The sequence below is a fragment of the Brienomyrus brachyistius genome, chromosome 23 (assembly GCF_023856365.1).
Source record: "Brienomyrus brachyistius isolate T26 chromosome 23, BBRACH_0.4, whole genome shotgun sequence".
NCBI classification, from domain to species: Eukaryota; Metazoa; Chordata; class Actinopteri; order Osteoglossiformes; family Mormyridae; genus Brienomyrus; species Brienomyrus brachyistius.
The window spans coordinates 14,681,537-14,700,256 of record NC_064555.1 but is presented as its reverse complement, the minus strand read 5'-3'; the positions used below and the strand labels follow the sequence as shown (position 1 = coordinate 14,700,256).

General features: G+C 46.1%; 1 protein-coding gene across 6 annotated transcripts in view; it reads right to left on the bottom strand.

The window, feature by feature from the left end:
- kiaa1522 (KIAA1522 ortholog) overlaps window positions 1–18,720 on the bottom strand; it is a 53,197-nt gene that overhangs the window by 1,865 nt on the left and 32,612 nt on the right. For 5 of the 6 annotated variants that reach the window (XM_048992525.1, XM_048992526.1, XM_048992528.1 and 2 more), the window contains 5 exons: window positions 5,771–5,926; window positions 5,357–5,400; window positions 5,070–5,196; window positions 4,266–4,373; window positions 323–3,970 (listed from right to left, as the gene is read on the bottom strand). In XM_048992525.1, coding sequence (XP_048848482.1) covers window positions 323–3,970; window positions 4,266–4,373; window positions 5,070–5,196; window positions 5,357–5,400; window positions 5,771–5,926 — 4,083 coding nt within the window. Of the gene's footprint in view, window positions 1–289; window positions 3,971–4,265; window positions 4,374–5,069; window positions 5,197–5,356; window positions 5,401–5,770; window positions 5,927–18,720 lie in introns of all 6 variants that reach the window. The other variant, XM_048992527.1, reaches the window with a different exon arrangement.

Sequence of the window (18,720 nt, the reverse complement as noted above, 5' to 3'; positions counted from 1 at the left end):
AGCAAAATCATCACAACTGGATGCAACTTCCTCGATGGGAGAGCTACAGGGTAATATAAATAAGTAAATAATAAATATAACTAAATAAATATAAAAGTTTTGCCAAACAAGGACAAGTTTCTGCAGTAACGAGTTCGAACTTAGCTGAAGTACATGTTGGGTGCCTGAAAAACCTCAAAATTCTGTGGCTCAAATCACAGTTTTTTGTGCATTATTTTGCTTCTTTTTGTCAATATGCAAATCATTTTCAAGAAATTTTATATTATGAAATGCAATAAAAAGGTCTTACTCTAATTGCCATTTGTTTGCTGTGCTTGCTGACCTGCAGGTTGCACTCCTCCTGTATGTCCGTTGGCATTCTCCACATTTGCACTCTGGCTCGTCGATTTTTCCCGCTGGTTCGGTACATACTCTGGTTTTCTGGCAACAGGTGGTGGGACCTTGCTTGGCTTCTTGGTCTGAGTCTGAGCGCATGGGTTGGAAGCCACTGAACTTGAACTTGAGTCTGTGATCTGCATAAGCTCTGCTGCCAGGCTCTGCTTGAGGCTGGATTGAAGCTCAGGGGAAGTGGGTGTCTCGATAATGACTTTCTTTGTGCTCCTGGAGAAGATGAAGCTGGCAGTGGAGGCAGGAGATTTGTGAATGTCACCCCCTTCTGGTGACCGTGGAGAGAGTGCTCCAGACTCCATACCACCAGATGACTGCAGGCTGGGCCTGGCCGGGAGCCCTTCCTTTGGTCTCATGGCCGCTGTCTTCATTCGGATAGCTTCCTGCAGCCGCATGGAAGATGATGTGCCTACAGGTGGAGGTGATTTCATGGACAATGATTTCCGAATGGGCTTCTGAGGAACACTGTGGCTACATGTCTGGGTCTGGCTTTGGTCCTGGTTGGAGCTGTTACTCTCAGTTGGTTTAATGCTCTCTGCAGGGGTTGTGGTCTGATCATCACTGACATTGACAGATCGTAGGCGGACCATTTGGAGGAGCGAGGGTGTGACTAGTGGAATGTTGGCATCCTCCTTGGGTACAGGAGTACTCTTGCTCCGAGACAGCTGGTCTTTACCCTTGCCATCTCGGTGTGTGATACTTGTTCTTTTAAAGCTCAAAGTGGCTTGCTTCTCTCCCAGCAGTATGGAACCATGGGGGACGTGAGAAAATGTAGGTGGATCAGTCTGGATAACGGTAGCTGGTGGTAGTGGTGGAGCTTCCTGTGGGGGAGGAGGTATACCCTCAGGTAGAGAAGGTGGCAGCTGTGGAACCTGAGACTCTGAATATTGACTTACAGTAGAAGTTGGCCTTATCTCCAAAGGAGTCGTTGAACAGTGGATGTGGATCTCTGTTGTGATAGGGTTGACGAAAGTGGCAGATGAGCCTGTGCTTTCTTGTGTCACATCTCCTCCAGTATGGGTTACAACCTGAGTTCTGCATTCCTCGTTTGCTGTCCCCATGTGTGTAGCGGGTGCAAACTCTTCAGGTGGCTCTTCCTCTACTGCTCTCTCCTCTGTGGCCCCCGGCATTGTCTGAATCTTAGCTACTGGGAAATTTACCACTCCATCAAGCAGGGTTTCCTGAAAAACTGGTGGTGGAGGTGGGGGAAAGTCTAGCTCATCTTGCCCTTCAAAGATTGGTGTGGAATTCTCCTCCATGGGTGGAGGAGGTGGAGGAGGCCAGGATGACTCTATTGTGGGAGTCTCTTGCAGGTCGTCCTGGAAAACGGAGGTCACTGCGATGGGGGGGATTTTTTTCGATGGCGGAGGGGGAGGCTGATGAGAGGGTGGTGGGGAAGGAGGTGGAGAAATACCAACCTTTTTGGGGCCTTCCACTAGAAGAGTCTGCATGGTTGACTTCAAACCTACAACAGGATCTTTGACCTTAGAACCTTCCTTCTGGGTAGCAAATATTTCTTCAGGGGAACTAAGGATTTTTACTTCTGGAAGGACCGTTTTCATCTGAGCCAGCAGATTTTCCTCAGCTTTAAGGTTCTCTTTTTTATATGCTATTAAACTACTCCTTTTCATGACCGGGGGTGGCATTTTCTTTACCATATCTTCTTGTTCCTTCTTCTGGTTTATTTGATGAAGTTGCAGGTCTTCACCATCTAAACTTTGGTCTTTAGCAGGTTCTGTCAGTTCTTGTTTCTGAGCATGTTCTGCAGTTTGCATCACTGGACCTTCATCAATTTTCACAGCTGGGGAATCCCCAAAACATTTTGCAGAAAACTCAGAGTTCTGCACTGATGCTTGCTCCCTTTGGCTTTCCATTACCACCTCTTTCTTCTTTGAAATTAGATCCTCATCTTGTTGCTGCCCCTCTGCTGTCCCTTGACTTTGATCATGCAGGAGGACCGTTGCCTGCTGCTTTTGAAGGATGGGAAACCTGTTGGCCACGCCTCTTGAGCTACAAAGCAAATCAAAGGTGCGTCTGTTGTGCATCCACGTCTCAGGGGGTGGAGGACAAGGTGCCTTGACTTTTGGTGGTGGAGGAATGTCAAACACTTCCTTGAGAGATCTGGTTCCGAGTGTGGGGCTGACCTTGGCGCTGTCTACAGAAACTGGGTATGAGGCCTTGGGAATCTGGGGGGGCAGGCCATTGGTGCGGGCTTCCTGGTGAACAGGCTCGGAAATAGCCGACGACAGGGAAGTTAGCGAAGATGAGATCGAGGCAATGGGCGATGCTCGGGAGCCTATCCGCTCTGGCTTAGCAGGCTTGGCCTTCATCTTTCCTGGGGACGGTGGACAGATTTCTTTAGCGGAGAGTGTGGGGGTGCCACTTTGGCTGGAATAACCGCTGGAAGGAGACAAAGTCCTATCAAATTTATTATCCTGGAAAGGTTTCTGCGGAGAGGATTCACCAGAGCTCAGCACACTATCTAGGGTGACTGTTTGGTCTGGGGTTATTATGCTGGAGGAAACAGAAGATCTGGAGTCGTCCAGAGAAGAGTCTGCAGAGTTCGTAGGACTCTCAGCGCTGTCTGTCAAGTTTAGTGAGAGAGCCTCCTCCAGAATGTTGTTGTGCTTTACTCCGTTGACCCGAGAAATCTTCCCAACACTGACTTCCGAGTATGTAACCTCTGGGAGACATGGCTTGATATTTTTGGAATGCAGGGAGTACGTTCGTGTGGGTGGGGCCGGCGGCATCCTTGTCTTCATCACGGACATACTGCGGACACAAGAGTGGTCGCTCCGCTGGCTTTCACCTTCATCCCTCTCTTGCATGGCATGGGAGTTCAACTCGACTTGCGGTTTGGTCCCTGCACTTGCTGAACTGACCCAGCTGGTGGCACTGCCAAGGCTCAACTGGTCTGGGGCCAGCTGCCTGCTCTGCTCATTTTCCTTCATGGTGCCATTAGGCACCAGAGTGTGGCTGGCACTGCCCTTGGAAGAAATGGTTGAGGAATTGGACACGATGGTCTCCGAGGACTGCGAGTGGCTCCAGTTGGAGTCGGCAGATGAGGGTCCGTGACGGACCTGAGAGCGTGAGGAAGCCGGACTCCCCGATGCCACGCTGCTCTTGCTCACTGTACGGACGCTGCTCCGGCTGCGGCAACGGCTGATCTCGATCACATCCACCGCAACGGGCAGAATGGCATTAGGAATGATCTTAGACAAGTAGGTAGCTTGGGGTGATATGGACATGACCGGGCCTTGTGGCTCCTGTAGAAACCCAGTGGTGGTCAATCCAGGAACAGCCAATGATTTAGGCCTCAGCGAGGGAGACAGGCGATGGCCGAACTGCCGTCCAAGGGCCAGGTCATCCCTGTAGACTTCCTGGATGTGTTGCTTGAGGAGTCGCTCTTCTTTAGAGGAATGCAGAACCTCGAGGTCCAGGAGGTGGACTCGTGCTCCTTCATGATTTACCGCTGGGACATCCCCATCAACAGTTGGTATGACCACGACATCAGGAGGAGCTTCTCTTCCATTGGTGAGCTGTCTGTCCATGTTCTGACGAAACAGCGTACTTTTCTCCAACCCTTCGAAGTGGGAAAAAATGGGATGAAATACAAAAGAATTATTAACATTCATCGATATCCTTTAATGTGTAATTAATGCACCATAATTAGCAAATCATATATAAATATAAAGCTTAATGAATTATTTCTGTAAATGCCTTCAGATTCCCTGAAACCTTATTCTATCTTGGTCTACTTAATTCTAATTGAGTGGGACTGAAATGAGCAGCAGCCTTACTGGCTAAGGGTCACACTGATCAGCTTAGTACAAAACTACTTCCTGAGGGATAACAACAGTTTTCCAATTTCGTCGTACCCAGTTCCTTCTGGACATGCTGAGGTATCCCCATGATGGTCGTGCGTCTGCCCCTCTTCTTGGACCTTTCCACCTTCTTAGTGGGATTCAGGGGCTTGAATGTCGAGCCTATAAAGAATGTAAAGAGCGACTGTTGAGAAGTGTGTGCGTATCCAGAATGAGGCCCACACACCCCTCAGCTGTCATGGATAAAGCCCTGGAATGTTGGGGGGCCTGTTGCTGCTTTTAGTATCACTCTGTCCCACCCCCAGCTCACATCCTCCACAGAAAAAGAGACTGCATTGTAGACAGAACTGAGAGCATATGTGGAATTCTTGTGTCTGTATCCCAGCCGACCACCTGGTCTAAAAAAACCACATCCTGGAGACTGGGCTTATGTACCTTACTGGTTTTGATATTTAAGATCCCTGTGCAGTTTTTTTCCCTCCAAAACTAAACTGACATCAGAGTTCCTGATAAAATAATACCTGATATAATAATACCCGATATAATAATACCTAATATAATGTTCACTACACTTCAAGTCATGCAAAGACATGAGTGCATCCCTGAAAAATTCTACTGAAACCCTCCCCCACCATTAAGTAAATTCACACACCCATGTGCCACCCCAAAAAAGTGTCTAGTCCTCTGAAAGTCTTCCCCTGTATTCCCCATGATGGGTGCCCCTGTGTGTAATATACTGTAAAGGCAGTTGCTTTTTCAGTACAGAATGCAATCAGTCTGTGCGAGAACATGAGAACAGATTAGGTCAGACCATGGCATCGAAAAGCTACAATTTTTCTAAGTGAGCTCATAGATTACCTTGGCGACTCAATGAGGATCGCCTGGGTGACATCAACACAGAGTCACCTGCAGTGCTTCCAGACTCCAGTGAGCCTGTCCTGTTCTGTGGCTCACTATCGCCCCCTGCCGGAAGCACCGCTGATGACTAAAATGGAGGCAAACAGAGTTATACTGGTTATGCTTTATATTCATTTTTAGATTCTTGTTTTTATGCTGTCACAAGGATGATTTATTAGATACTGACATGCTATGATTTATTGAAAAAAAGATTAGATCGATTAAAAAAAAGTAAAAACAACTCTTACACTGACACTTTGTCCATCTTGGAAGTCAAGGTCACTCCTTTTTTCTGTGAAAAATAAAGCATAAGAACGTAAGAAATGTACAAACGAGAGGAGGCCACTCGGCCCATCAAGCTCGTTTGGGGAGAACTTAACTAATAGCTCAGAGTTGTTAAATCTTTTGTTGTTGTTGTTGTTGTTGTCTTATCTAGCTCCGATTTAAAGGAACCCAGGGTTTTAGCTTGCGCTACCCTAGCAGGAAGACTGTTCCATACTCTAACTACATGCTGTGTAAAGAAGTGCTTCCTCAAATTCACTGTTGTTGAAAGCATTATACTCAGGTACAGAAAGCCCATTTATAAGCTGTGTTCAGATTGTGACAGATGATGATCTCTGATGACTTTGGGGTGGATGCTCGGTGGACCCAGCCGGACGTACCATCCTGCTGAAGCTTCTTGAGCCCCTCCTGGGCCTCGATGTGCAGGTCCTGCAGGTAGTGTGGCCGGCTTCCCTCGATGAACACATTCTCTTGGTAGTGTGGCGAAGCCTGGTAGTGCACGGTCAGCCTGCGGTCATCCTCCGGCTTTGAGGCAGCTGCCGTAAGGGAAGAGAAGGGACGGAAAAGCCAGTGGTGAAACAGGGACTCCCAATACCCAGCTTACTGTTACACACCGCAAGGAGCCATGGGATATGTGGAGCTGCAGTCTTCACTGGTGAAAAGAGCGAAGCCTTAAAGGTCCCTCTCACGTTCAGGTTCAGCCTGGCTGGGACACTGATGTCCATCTTAATGCCTTAACTAGCAAGTATAGGCAAATACTGGAGACTAGAATGGTCAAAGTGAACCAGTTCATTAGCTTTTTGTCCTCCAGTGGGGTGTGGTTCAATGTTTTAGGATAATGAGCCGGTGACTGGAAGGTTTCCTGTTAAACTCCGGTTGTTCCAAAGACTATTTGAACCTGCTTTCTGAAATGTACATCAATTAGGATAAAAGTGCTTATTAAATATCTGCTAAAGACGTCAGTTTTTATTTGTTAAGCAGTTTGAGGAAGCCATGCTGGGAAGGATGTGATGCAAAATATAAAGTGACTTCACGTCAATGTGCTGCCTTAAGCTAATGGACTGGTTTCAGAATCCCAGCCTGTTCCCAACCTGTGCTTCACCTGACCATCGGTACTGACAGTGACTGGTTTTAACCACCTCTGGCGTGTAAGGGGTTAAGGCTCGGCACACATTTTCCTCTATCCTGTACCACCAGCCAAAGGTTTTGCGTTCCTCCAACGGCACAGGGTGATCTTTACCATCGCAATGCGTCTGCCCAGTTCAGGCCTGGCCAGAGAGTTTGCTTGACTGTAAGCTGCGGACACTAAGTGCTCATTCAGCGCATATCTGAAACCGTGCCACCTTAAAACTGAAAGATAAAACCTGTTATGCCAGCCTTTCTGAGGCAGAGGAAACCAAAACCGCTGCACTCTGCCACTACCAATGGGTTACTTAAGCAACCCCTATTAGTTTGGAAGGAACAATGAAGAGGTGTCCATGGAACTAAGCTCGGTACTTCCTGAGGGACTTATATTCACAAGATTATATTCTGCTGTCCTCCAAGACAGATCCTTGGGAGGCCTCCAGGAAAACAGCTCAGAAGCACTATGGGGTGGCCACTTTGCTAACAAATCAGATTACAGAATGCTGGCCTGTGATTTTCATTGTTCTTCAGTATTTACCTTGGTATATTACATCAATCGTTTCATCAATTGTAATGAAGGACAGTGATATGTAAGGAGAACAAGACAAACAGGTCTAGATGAAATCAGTGAATATCTCCCTCACCAGAGTAACCAGGAAGGAGGGGACCCTGATTACTTATTATCACATGTGTGGAGAGACATTTCTAGCGAGGTGAATCCTATCAATGCCATTTAAATCCTTTCTGGGTCATTCAGCCATATGGGAGTGACAAGGGGATTAACTTGACTCATTCATTAATGCCTTCAAATCAACGTGTTGCAGCAAAGCCATGAAGTGCCTGGTCAGTCTGAAATGGTGCGACTGCCGTGTCCATCGAGGGACTGACACCCCCGGAAGAGGAGATTCATGGAGTCGCAAAGCCGAACTTGCCTGTGACAGGTGTGTGTGCTAATGACGAGGCTCAGCCTATCAGCTTTGAGAAAAAAAGGACTTCACCCACCGTTGTCCACTATATCACTATGCAGAAATGCAAGACCTTTCGGTTAAATAATTCTTCCAAGCAACATAAAATAATTATGAATTCATAATGAAAAGGTTCTGAAAGCATGCCTGAAGAGCATCTCTCCAAAACTTTCTTTGTTGTGTTTGAGATGAGACCACCAATGACCTAAAGTCAGGCTTCCTCATCATATGTTACAGCACTGGGAACCAAAACCCACTCAGTGCTCATGTAATCCAACGAAGAACCTTTGTTAAATTTCCAAAACAGAATAAGTCCATATAATTACTTACAGACATATCCCGTGGACTGAGTGAGTTTTGTAAATTATCTTAATTTTACAGAGTCATGTATATTATCAACGACACATTTAAATAGGAATACATCAGATCTCAGGTCTGAGTGTTTTAGCTAACAATCTCCACAGAAACCTTGAAAAAAAGAGACTTTTTGTGTAGGGGAACTGGGGAGAAAGGGAACACCTGACAGTGAAATGCAGCCGACCAACGGTCACCTCCCGAAACAGGACTGAGACTCATTCAATGGCCAGAGCTCCTCTATGGGGTAAAAACCCCCTCATTGGGTCTTCAGTATCCTGCTCTCAATGGCCAAAGAAATAAAAGGGAACCTAACAGCCTCCCCTTCAATCCAAGTATCTTCCTGTGGGATTGTCCCGTAAGCCAATCAGATAAGGTGATTCTCTGCGGGGTGTCAGGTGACTAAGGTAATCACGATAACATCCATGCCTACCAGACTGGTTTGGTGTGGGCGGCTAAATCAGCGATGAGGCTTGTACAAAATGGGCCACATTATCTATTAGAGAAACATTATAATGAACTTAATACTGATCTAATTTAATTTTTTTCGGGTCCAGAAAGATGATCAGAAGTCACTGGCCTCCTAGATCAGTCCAGCACAATCCATTAATTCTCAGATTTAATTTTCTGGAAATTGTGCTCAATAAGGTGTAATTTCTCAATGTGAGACAGTTACAGAGAACATATTTACCCCTTCATTAATTAATACACAGTGCCCCAACAAGAGCAAACGTCTATCATACATGATTGTGGGTGGGAGGAGCTCATGGTTATGACTTCTTTTATCGACTATATCTTTTAGACAAATTCCATTCCTAACTGTCACAAAGTCACCTGCAGTCAAGAACATTTAAGCCACATCCTACTGCTCAAAATAAACATCTCAGTGTACAAAACCGAGGATTGCTTCATTCTTAGGCATGCCGAATATCATTATCATTCTCCACCGGTGAAAGTATATTGGCACAAGGCTTCCATCTTCTATTTTCTCGCACCCTGTCAGCTGCAGAACCTGTCGCTTCTGAGATCAGGAAATTCTACTTGAAGTTCCACACATCATTTCCTGTTTGCAAGTACGAAACTATCACCGACTGCAGGGGACCCGCAGCTGACCGACGGGATCTACAGACCGCAACCGACCCGTACTCACCCTTCTTTTTGAAGACGGACAGTAGAGATCGGATGTTCTTACTCAAGAAAATGACCATGTCTGTTCTGGAATGTGTGTCGAGACCATGGTACTGAAGGAGATTCGGAAGAGCAGGACTTGTGGAAGTGGAATGAAGTCTGGCTGAATGAGGTCCAGCTTCCAGCCAGAAGAGCGTCCAAACGGACTGTCGGTGGACAACCAGCCGGGACACAATGTGATCTTCTGTGTGTCTGACATCCCAGCTGCCAAATCCCGCCGCCCAGACACACCCCCCCCCCCACCCTACCGCTGCCCCCTCCTTCACAATTTCATGTGCCCCCACCTCCCCATTGTCACCCTCAGCCTGACCACCCCCCTTGTCTGTTCATACCACAAAAGCCTGGAGTCTGTAGGTTGGGTGTGATGATTATATATTCCTCGCAAAATCGGCAGGACAAAAGCACATGCGTAAACAGGAGATTAAAGATGAACTGCTCTCAGTACAGGGCATCTGTTTCCAAGAGAGCCACACAACTCTCTCTTTCTCTCACATTCCCTCTCCATCTCCCTTTCTCACTCGTCCTCATTGCTGCCTCTTCAAAAAGGCAACTCTTCAGAAAAGGGCTTCATTCATGTGACAACAAAAGGATTTAGCTCCACCTCTTAGTATTAGTCCCACACACACACACAAAATCCTCTTTGATCCTTGTTTTTTCCCCTGCTGTATAGGTGATGTATTGGAAGTGACAGCATTGTTCATGTACTTATGTAAACGAGGAAGTTGGAGGCGAGACGGAGGCCCGTTATCCAGCAGAAACCCCAATGCAAACACCAAAAGCTAATCCCCCGTTTATTCAGTCACATGTCTCTGGCACAGACCAGAATCACAGCAGGCAGGATCCTCAGTGATGCCCATACACCCGGCACCCACCTCAGTACCAGCTGGGCACCCATGTTACCAGCTGGCCTTTGGGAGGAGAGGAGGGGGGCTGGGCTTGGAACTAGATTTACATTTTATCCAAAGTAACGTACATTTCTGAGAAGGCAGAGTCACCTAGTCCCTGCAACAACCAGGGGTTAAGGGCCTTGCACAAGGGGCCCAACAGTGAAAACACTCTGCCGACCATGGGACTGGAACTGATGACCTTCCGATTACAAGCACAATACCCACTGAGTCACACACCGGCACAGAGGCTATTAGCATTAACGACAGATTAGGTCAGAGGGAATCTTCAGGGAGACAGGTGCCCCAGTTGTTGGCACAAGCTTCTGAGCTTGGAATACCTTCCATTCCGGAGGAAAGTACGCACGTGACACAGAGCTTATGAAAAATTCCCAGGAAAACTGGTACCTGGGATCAATATGCACTTATCCAGAATGCTGCATGGTAGGATACAGTGACCTGCCCCCATTCCAGTAATAACTCCATAAGTGAGGAGATCAGTGCCCTGGTTCTGATTCATGTGCCTGGGCCCTTTGTGCAAGGCGTAGATAGCAAGTGAGGCATGTGTTACCAGTCCAACACACTTGAGGAGGTAGACTGTGGGGGAGGGAAATGGGACCTGAAGAGCAGGAGGCTGCAGAGCAGGAGGAGCAGCTGAGGACAGTATTTAGCAGAAAGATGCATTTATTTATTCCCCCCCCTCTCTCTCTCCCTCTCTCATACTAGCAGAATTGTAAATATATGTCTGTTTGAACTTGTGTATTAGTACAGGTACACTGGTATGCTTCTTTTCACATATCCCAGCTTGCTCTCCATTGACACATACACACTTAAAATCAGGCCCATAGCCAGAATAAAAATAGGGGTTGGATAATTGCCTTCTTTAAGGGCCCAACATAGGTGACTGTTCTGCTCAGGATGGGACTCCTGCAGAGAGGCCTAACCCGCTGAGCCTCACACGACCCCCCACCCCCATTGCATTTTGGAAGTTTATCACTGTGTTTTTGTAAATAATTTTATGTTACTAAGTTAGTTATGCTTTGCAACCTGAGGAATGGGTTGGGAAGCACTGGTTCATTTTCATGGTGTCTTTAACAGCAGCAAATGCCATGTGGCAGCAACGATTCTGATAGAGATACTCTGCTTTACTTGAGATTCTTACATTCCATCACACCAGTCTTGCCTTCCTCTCTGCCGTCTCCCCCCCCCCCCCCCCCCACCCCCCACCCCCTTCGACCTGAAGGCAGCCGATCAGGACAGTAACTGTTCCTGCAACATGCGTCACTATGTAACCCAATCAGATCAGCAGTGCTTTAATTACATGCAATTACAGCATAATTCTTCAGCAGTGTCTCCACAGTGGTACCATGCTGATCTGGCAGCTTAGCAGTGTGTATCATATGCAGTCTCCTAATGAGTGTGACACAGTGTGGGATCCTAGAAATACAACTGAATACTAGCTCCATGAATAGTAGCTAAACATTAGGTGTGTACAAACTGTGTATCTATGTTTCAAATAAAAACAAAGAGCCTCACGTTGGCTTTTTAGACACAGTTTGATGATACACAGCTGTTAGACAGAAAGCGTCCCATAAACAGAGAAGAGAGAAAGGGAGACGTACACACACGAAAACTAGCACACGAAAACAACAGGGGTCCCAAAGACTGGTCTGAGGCCTCTTGTCGCCCCCTATTTGTGACATGCATGAATATTCATCATTCCTTGTTTGCAAAGACGCCATCTGGCCCTGGGTGGTGGTGGGGGGGGCTGCTGGTAGGAGATGAGGGGTGCTGAAGGTGGGGAGGCACTTTAAATGCCTGCAGGGTGCTAAATGTACACTCTCAGCAGAGCCTGAAAGCCACATGTCACAGCATAGTAAGACACGGAGGTGTCCCATGGAGATCGAACAGGCCCACACATCTCATGGGCTTTCAGGATGCTTCCTCTGAGACTGCTGGCATGATGTCATCTTAGGAGCTACAAAAAAAACAACCATCCATCCATCCATCCATCCATCCATCCATCCATCCATCCCTCCTTCCCTCCTACAAGACCAAAAGTTGACTTACCAATAAACAATCAGGAATTAAACAGCAATTGGCTCCCTGAAAGACTTTAACCAGCAACATATTTCCATTATAAATTCTCCCCATATTACATGGGAGGAGTTTCGGGGGTGGGGCCCCACCAATTGCCCGAATCAAAATTGCAAGTAATTGGCAAGACCTGTATGTTCTATGCTGGCACTCTGCACCTCTGCATAAGTGGTTTGTTGGTACCCTTTAGCTAGATAGAATAATAGGTTGCGAGTGTATCAGATATGTGCATTAACACAAAAAGATGCATTTTTTCTTTTGCTCCCCCAAGTGTAAACATCAAACTACGCCTATGGTGACCTCTGGCTGCTCTGGTTTCCCCCCGCAGTCCAAAGGCATGTGATTAGGTTTGCTAAATTGCCCACAGTGTGTGACAGTGAGTCCCCTGTTAGAAGCTAGCATGGTACAAGATGGACAGATAGCTGGTCGGACGGCTGCTTGGATGTTTACCATTGCACACCTAAAAATAATAAAAATGGATTATGAGCTACTGCTAAACTTACTGAGAAGGCCAATAAAATGATGCATCAATTTCCTCCGTGTTTCATGTTTATTGGTGCAGCAATACAGGCAATAAAGGGTAATAACTCTTCTTTATTTAAGTAGCTTATCGATTTAATATGGTTCCGGTAATAGACCATAAAAAAGTTTGAATGTTTTAGTTATTTCTTGGCCTCTCAAGACTCCACATGTTTTATGTTAGTCATCTGCAGCACAGGCACCTGCTGTATAGAGAACCACAATTATTACAGCTACATATGGGTGGTGATTAGCAGGGGCTTCTGGGAACTCGGAACGCAGTGTTTGTGACTGTTGACGCAGTTCTCTTTATGGGTAAACTGCTTGTTTGACCGTTTTCCTTAGGACAGATACTGCAGGGATGCACACCGTCTGCGACATGCTACAAAAGCTGCTCTAAGCAGTGGCCACTAGGTGCCGCCACAAAATGCTAGATTTACAGATGAGCTTACAGTGACATTGTACTGAAACGGCCTAAGGTAGGAGGAAAACCAAGAAAAGCAAAAGTAATTTTTAATTTTCTGTTGGAATATGAAAAGGGCAATAACAAGAACTTTATTCCATTTAAATTCCTCCCCTGACTTTTTAAACACACATCAAAAGACACGTGTTACTACACACAGCCACATATGCAGCAAAGCGGCTTCGAAAGGCTGTTGGTCATTAATGTACATTGGAATTTTTATGTGTTCAATTGTATGAAAAAAATATTTTAACTTAATGTTTTAAATTACAATAGATGTTTTTTTAGGAAAAACTAAGCAAGAAGAAAGGGATTTAAAATGGTGATTGAAGCGCTATTCTCCTGGGACAGGAAAGCGATTTCTCAGTTTAAAGGACACATTCTGGATGGGTGACATAAGTATAACACACTGTGAGACACACTGGACTCCAGTGAATCTGTGTGTGTTTGTGTGTGCACGCCTGCACGAAGGTTGCATGTGCTCTCTAAACTGCTGGTTCCATCTGGTTTTCTCACATGGTCCCTGGACACAAGGTTTGTTGAATGGGTTTGTTTAAATTACCCATGTGTGTGAAACACTGTAATGGTGAGCTCTGAGATCCAGGCCTGGTCACAACCCTATATAGTACAAGCACTACAGGAAAAGTGGCAACACTTTTTTTGTGCTGCAACCTCTTATTAAGCTTCTGCTGTATATATATATAGAAGTTGATCTCCATTTTGCCTCATCTGTGGTTTAGAGCAGTAGTTCCCAATCCGGTCTTCAGGGACCCAAACTCTATGTTTTTGCTCCCTCCGAGCTCCCCACCAGTCAGTCCACATTTTTGCTCCCTCCCAGCTCTCGGCATAGACTGTCTGTGGGTCCTCAAGGACCGGACAGGAAAACACTGGTTTAGAGGCTGAGAGAATTCAAATCACTCTCCACCCCACAGCAACACCCACTATTGGCAGGACACTCACAGCAACTGGAACGAAGTAAAAAGTCTGCCCCCCCCAGGGTGTTGTGAAACATAATGAAACTTTCAGCCCTAAAGTGAGCAGAAGCAGGTGGCGGACAGCACATACAACAGGGCTGTCTGCTGCAGCCCCCGCCCCTACACAGCTGGCATGAGCATCGTGTGTTGGGGGAGACTAACCATGGGATTCATTGAAGATTCCCGACTGGAAAAAATATTAAGCTCAGTGGTACAATGGACAGCATGTTGGACTTCTACACTTTGGGTGAGGTCATGCAAAGGTTGTGAGGCGTCATGTGGCTCAGCGAGCTAAGGTGTTATAGCTATTGTCAGAAAAGGGCCCCTAACCTTCGACTGCCCCAGGGACTGGCTGACCCGGCTTTCTCGAAAGTGTGTGTTCCTTTGGATAAACGCGTAGGGAAGAAAAAAGAAAGAACATGAAAAAAGTAACAGAAGTCAGAATCAGGCAGATAGACTCACTCATCAGCCCTGATATCACCTACAAGTAATTAGACGTTTTAGAAAAGAAACATGCAAGGAGACAATAGTTGGGCCCTCAACTTACCCCGGGTACGTTACAGAAATGGTCACCATAGCAACAGGATGTGCATCCCAGTCACCTAATACATGCAGGACTGTTAAAGTGACTCATTATAAAGGAGGAATAGCTGCATTAATACCTAAGTGTACCGCTACCGGCGCTAAGTAATGTCTGGATGGGCTGTGAGAGGAACAGTTAAAGAGGTTAGCAGCAGGCTTAAGAGCCTGAATGACAAAGCATGATTTCCTGCTTAGCTGGATAACTTGTTGGATTTAAGGTAGTCCGAGCTAAAAGTAAGTGAGCGATGACGAAGTCAATTCAACCTGAGGTACCTTAAATCTGACAAGTAATCCGGCTAAACAAAAAAATCCTGCTTTTTGAACAGTTCCCAGGATGTCAAACCAGGTTTGAGTTGCCTTGGATGACACCGCTTTGCAGATGCTTCGATAAAACTCAGTCAGGGATAGTCAAACTGAATCACTCGCCGACATAAGTTAGGTAGGTCTTGTGCTGGGATATCTGCCATATGGACACGTTAAGCCCGAGACCCGGTAATGCTGCTGAATATTCAGTGATATGCAGTTTGGCCAGAGCTGGTGGCTGGGATTGCCTGATGTAAGTAAGATCATGCTCACTCCCGGTGAGCCACAGCTGTGCTGATCTGCTCACATGGACACATCGCTGCCATGAGTGCTAAAGAAGCGTGCTGCTGAATCAGAATCGTCTATTTATGGCCAAGTACTTTTACGTACACGGAATTTACTTTGATTTGTTGCGCAAAACACTCAAGGATAATGAAGACATACCATGTAATAAATTTTGTAGTTGCAACACAAAAACTACATTAATAGACAAAATACGATAAAACAACGTGCACGAACGCGCCTAATGGGGAGCCGTCAGTTTCCACTGTGTGTCAAAACAGGATGGAGCAGTAACCGCTTCATTAATGCAGGCAGAGCAGGAGTGCCACAAAAAGTCATGCACTATGTAGTGAGCCCAAAATACTCCCCCCCCCCCCCCACACACACATTTAGGGCAGTTTTCTCTAAAATGAAAACAGGAAAAGAATTGGAGCTAATGAACCGTCAATGTGGCTGGGCCAAGCTTTCAGCTTGTTCCATGGAGAATAGGTGCGATTAGTTATGGTGCTCTTCTATTAATACCTCCAACATGTGATGTTCATACCCAGACCACCAAAAGACCATGAATTAGACACCACTGGCACTAAGTCCTAATTTCAAGGACAGTCTGCATTAGGACCAAGTTCAAACCCATGTCTGCACGATCTATTTTGGAATCTTGCAAGACGTGTTATAATATGGCCCAAAATTGACCTCCAGCTCTGTCCTTCTGAAAAGATGCTATTTTTAACACTTCTGTACTCTTCAACAAACCAGCACCACATGCCATGGCCTACCAATGGGAACAAATGTTTGATTTTTGCAATACAGTACTAATGCGAGTGTTGTGACGCTCATTTAACATTTTAGCAAACATCTTGTTTACCCAAACCAGAGAGACGAGTTGGCTCCGGGTAAACGCAGGCTCAGAACCCTCAAGGCTAGCATAACAACAGGCTATTCATAGCATGCTGGAGAGCCTACAGCGTTCAGCTAAGATTAGCTAGCTAAGTCACTGCAATGGGGCAGCATTTTAAAGTTTGCCTTCAGCTCTATCAGTCACATCACCTCTTATTTACTTGGCATCTTGGGGTCTTATTTCTAAAGATGAGTACCAGTCCCAACTGGTGACAGCCAAAGGGAGGCCCATCCCTCACTGCTGGCTTACTCTGCTGTCCCTTAATAGCAGGGGCAGATATGTGCATTCTGCTAACTAGTGATGGCCAATTGACCCCACTGGTTTGCACTTTTGGTTAACTTTGGGGCATGCAATGGGCTCTATTTCAGGTGGAGAGCACCATCTAGTGGTGACAGAAAATACAGCAGATGGTTCATGAAGCTTCATTTGGCCATATTTACTGCTAACCTTATTCCAGTTCCACTTAGGGGGCCGAAACATGGAAGTCATGGCTGCTGGTCACAGACAAACTCCCTCCTCTTCCCCAACATGTGCAGGTCATGCAGCAGGAGAGAGTCAACCTCTGATCACAGATCAATTCTCCGATTGTTTCCTTTTTGCCACCAAAGACTAAGCCAACTAGTGAGTCCTTCACAGATTCCATATTACTTTGCAGGTTGACAAGATCTGTTCACTATGGCAGGGAGACAAGAATTTTGTTTTGTTTATTGTGCCACTGGAAAATTGGTAATATGATATCAGATATAGGCTAACAGCACAAAGGCAAATATGTCTGCAATTAGCATTGCTGTATCTCCAGCTATCCATATTCATGCAGTCCAGACCCTCTCCCTGTTCCTTCCAAGACCATGCTGTGAAATTAAAAAGTGTTAATTAAAATGGCAGCAAGGCCAGTGACACCAGTAAGGATGCATGCAGGCTTAAGGTCACTGCCAGCCAAATGTTTCCTCCGCACTGGACAACTAATGGCTAAAACATGAAGTGTACCCATTCTGCCAAATATCACTGCAAAACCCACACTCTGGGCTGATCTCATTTCTCGTTCAAAGGAACAATCTGGAGATGGACTTGGGGTCGGCTTTTCCTTGACTGGGGTGCCTTTTCATTTAGCACCCGGTGCTCAAGAGGAAATCGGGCCATACTTCAGCCGCATGCTGGCCTCACCCCCAGCCTACTCCCCGCCTGCGGCCCGTTCTTCTTGAGAAGCAGAACACAACCCGCCATAATGTTTTCTTCATGCACCGAGACAAAAGACTCCAGAGAGAGTCCACAGTGAGCAGACATACAAGCAGCCACAACTATGACTCAACGAGGAAAGGAGCAAGATAATATTTCTGACATATTAGAAATCAATTTAATCATGCTCTTGCTACCCTGCCCTCTGTTTCTCTCTCTCTCTGTCGTTCCTTCTATCTAAAGAAACTTCAGTTAGGTAAAAATGCTGCAAGCTACAGAGCACATCTCTCTTGTTCTGGCTTCTACACACTGTCTCCCATTAAAACATACGAGAGATTTTAAGAATCCTTTATTTATTTATAAGGCTTTTTAAAATCAGATGGCCACTAATATCCATGACCTTTCGACCCCATACTCACCAATCAGGACACTCAGGTCTTCAGATCTGGGTCTTTTTCTTATCCCAGGTCCAAGTCTAAGACCGAAGGACTGACAGAGCTTTTATGGCTGATGCTCCAAGGTTCCTTCCTGTAGCTCAACAAGTAGCATTCTGTACTAATGACGTAAAGGTTATGGAAAAACAGGGAGCCACAATTCTAACCTTCCTTCTACCCCGAGTTGCTGTGAATAAAGGAGCTGGATAAATGATGTTCCTGGGGATATCAGACCAGTCAGCAGTGTGGGCTCCTTTAAATCATGTCTGAAAATGTTTTGTATAAACAGGCCTATTACTGACATTTGATTGTCCTTGTTTTATTATCTGGGAAGCCCTTGCAAGGTGCTATATAAATATGATACTTACTTCCTGTGTTCCTACTCTTTGCCTCTTGCTTTGTCCAGCTATCTCCATGTCTCTGTCTTTCCTTCCCTCTCTCCATCTCTCCCTCTTTCATCCTCTCTCTGTCTGCCTCTCTCCTGCAATCTCTCTCTCTCCCTCTCTCTCTCTCTCTCTCAGTGTGACCCCACCTATCTGTATACATTTCACTGCAAAACATCCCCTCCTGTAATGAGGGAGGCCTGAGTAGTTTGGCTTGGGCCTGTCTAATGTCTCCCTTCTTCTTCTCGCACAGAAAGGGTGTGGTTCCAGGCTTTGTACCGAGCACTCACATGTGGGCAATAAAACGGCATCGTCATGGCAATAGGAGAAATTCAGTACGAATGCCCTAAATGCAGATGCGGGTGACATACTTTCAGAGGTATTTCAAAATAAAAGCAGCGGGATCCCTTTGTCATTGGGCTGGAAATGTAATCTCCCAAAATAAATCACGCAAACATACACTTGTGTTTCTGCTGAGACCAAAAGCCTAGGAGTTATTAGGGAAATACATTTGCAGAATAAAAACGTATTAAGTTGCATCCAAGGCAGGAAAGGTAAGAGACCACTGTTCATACAGAGGACTGAACACAGCGCGTGATGTGCAGTTTCCTGTCATGGGGAAAATGTGGGTCACCAGCTGGACGTCAGAGGACGATATTTACGTGTCTGATGCAGTGAGGTAAATCAGGGGAGCAACTGGGGG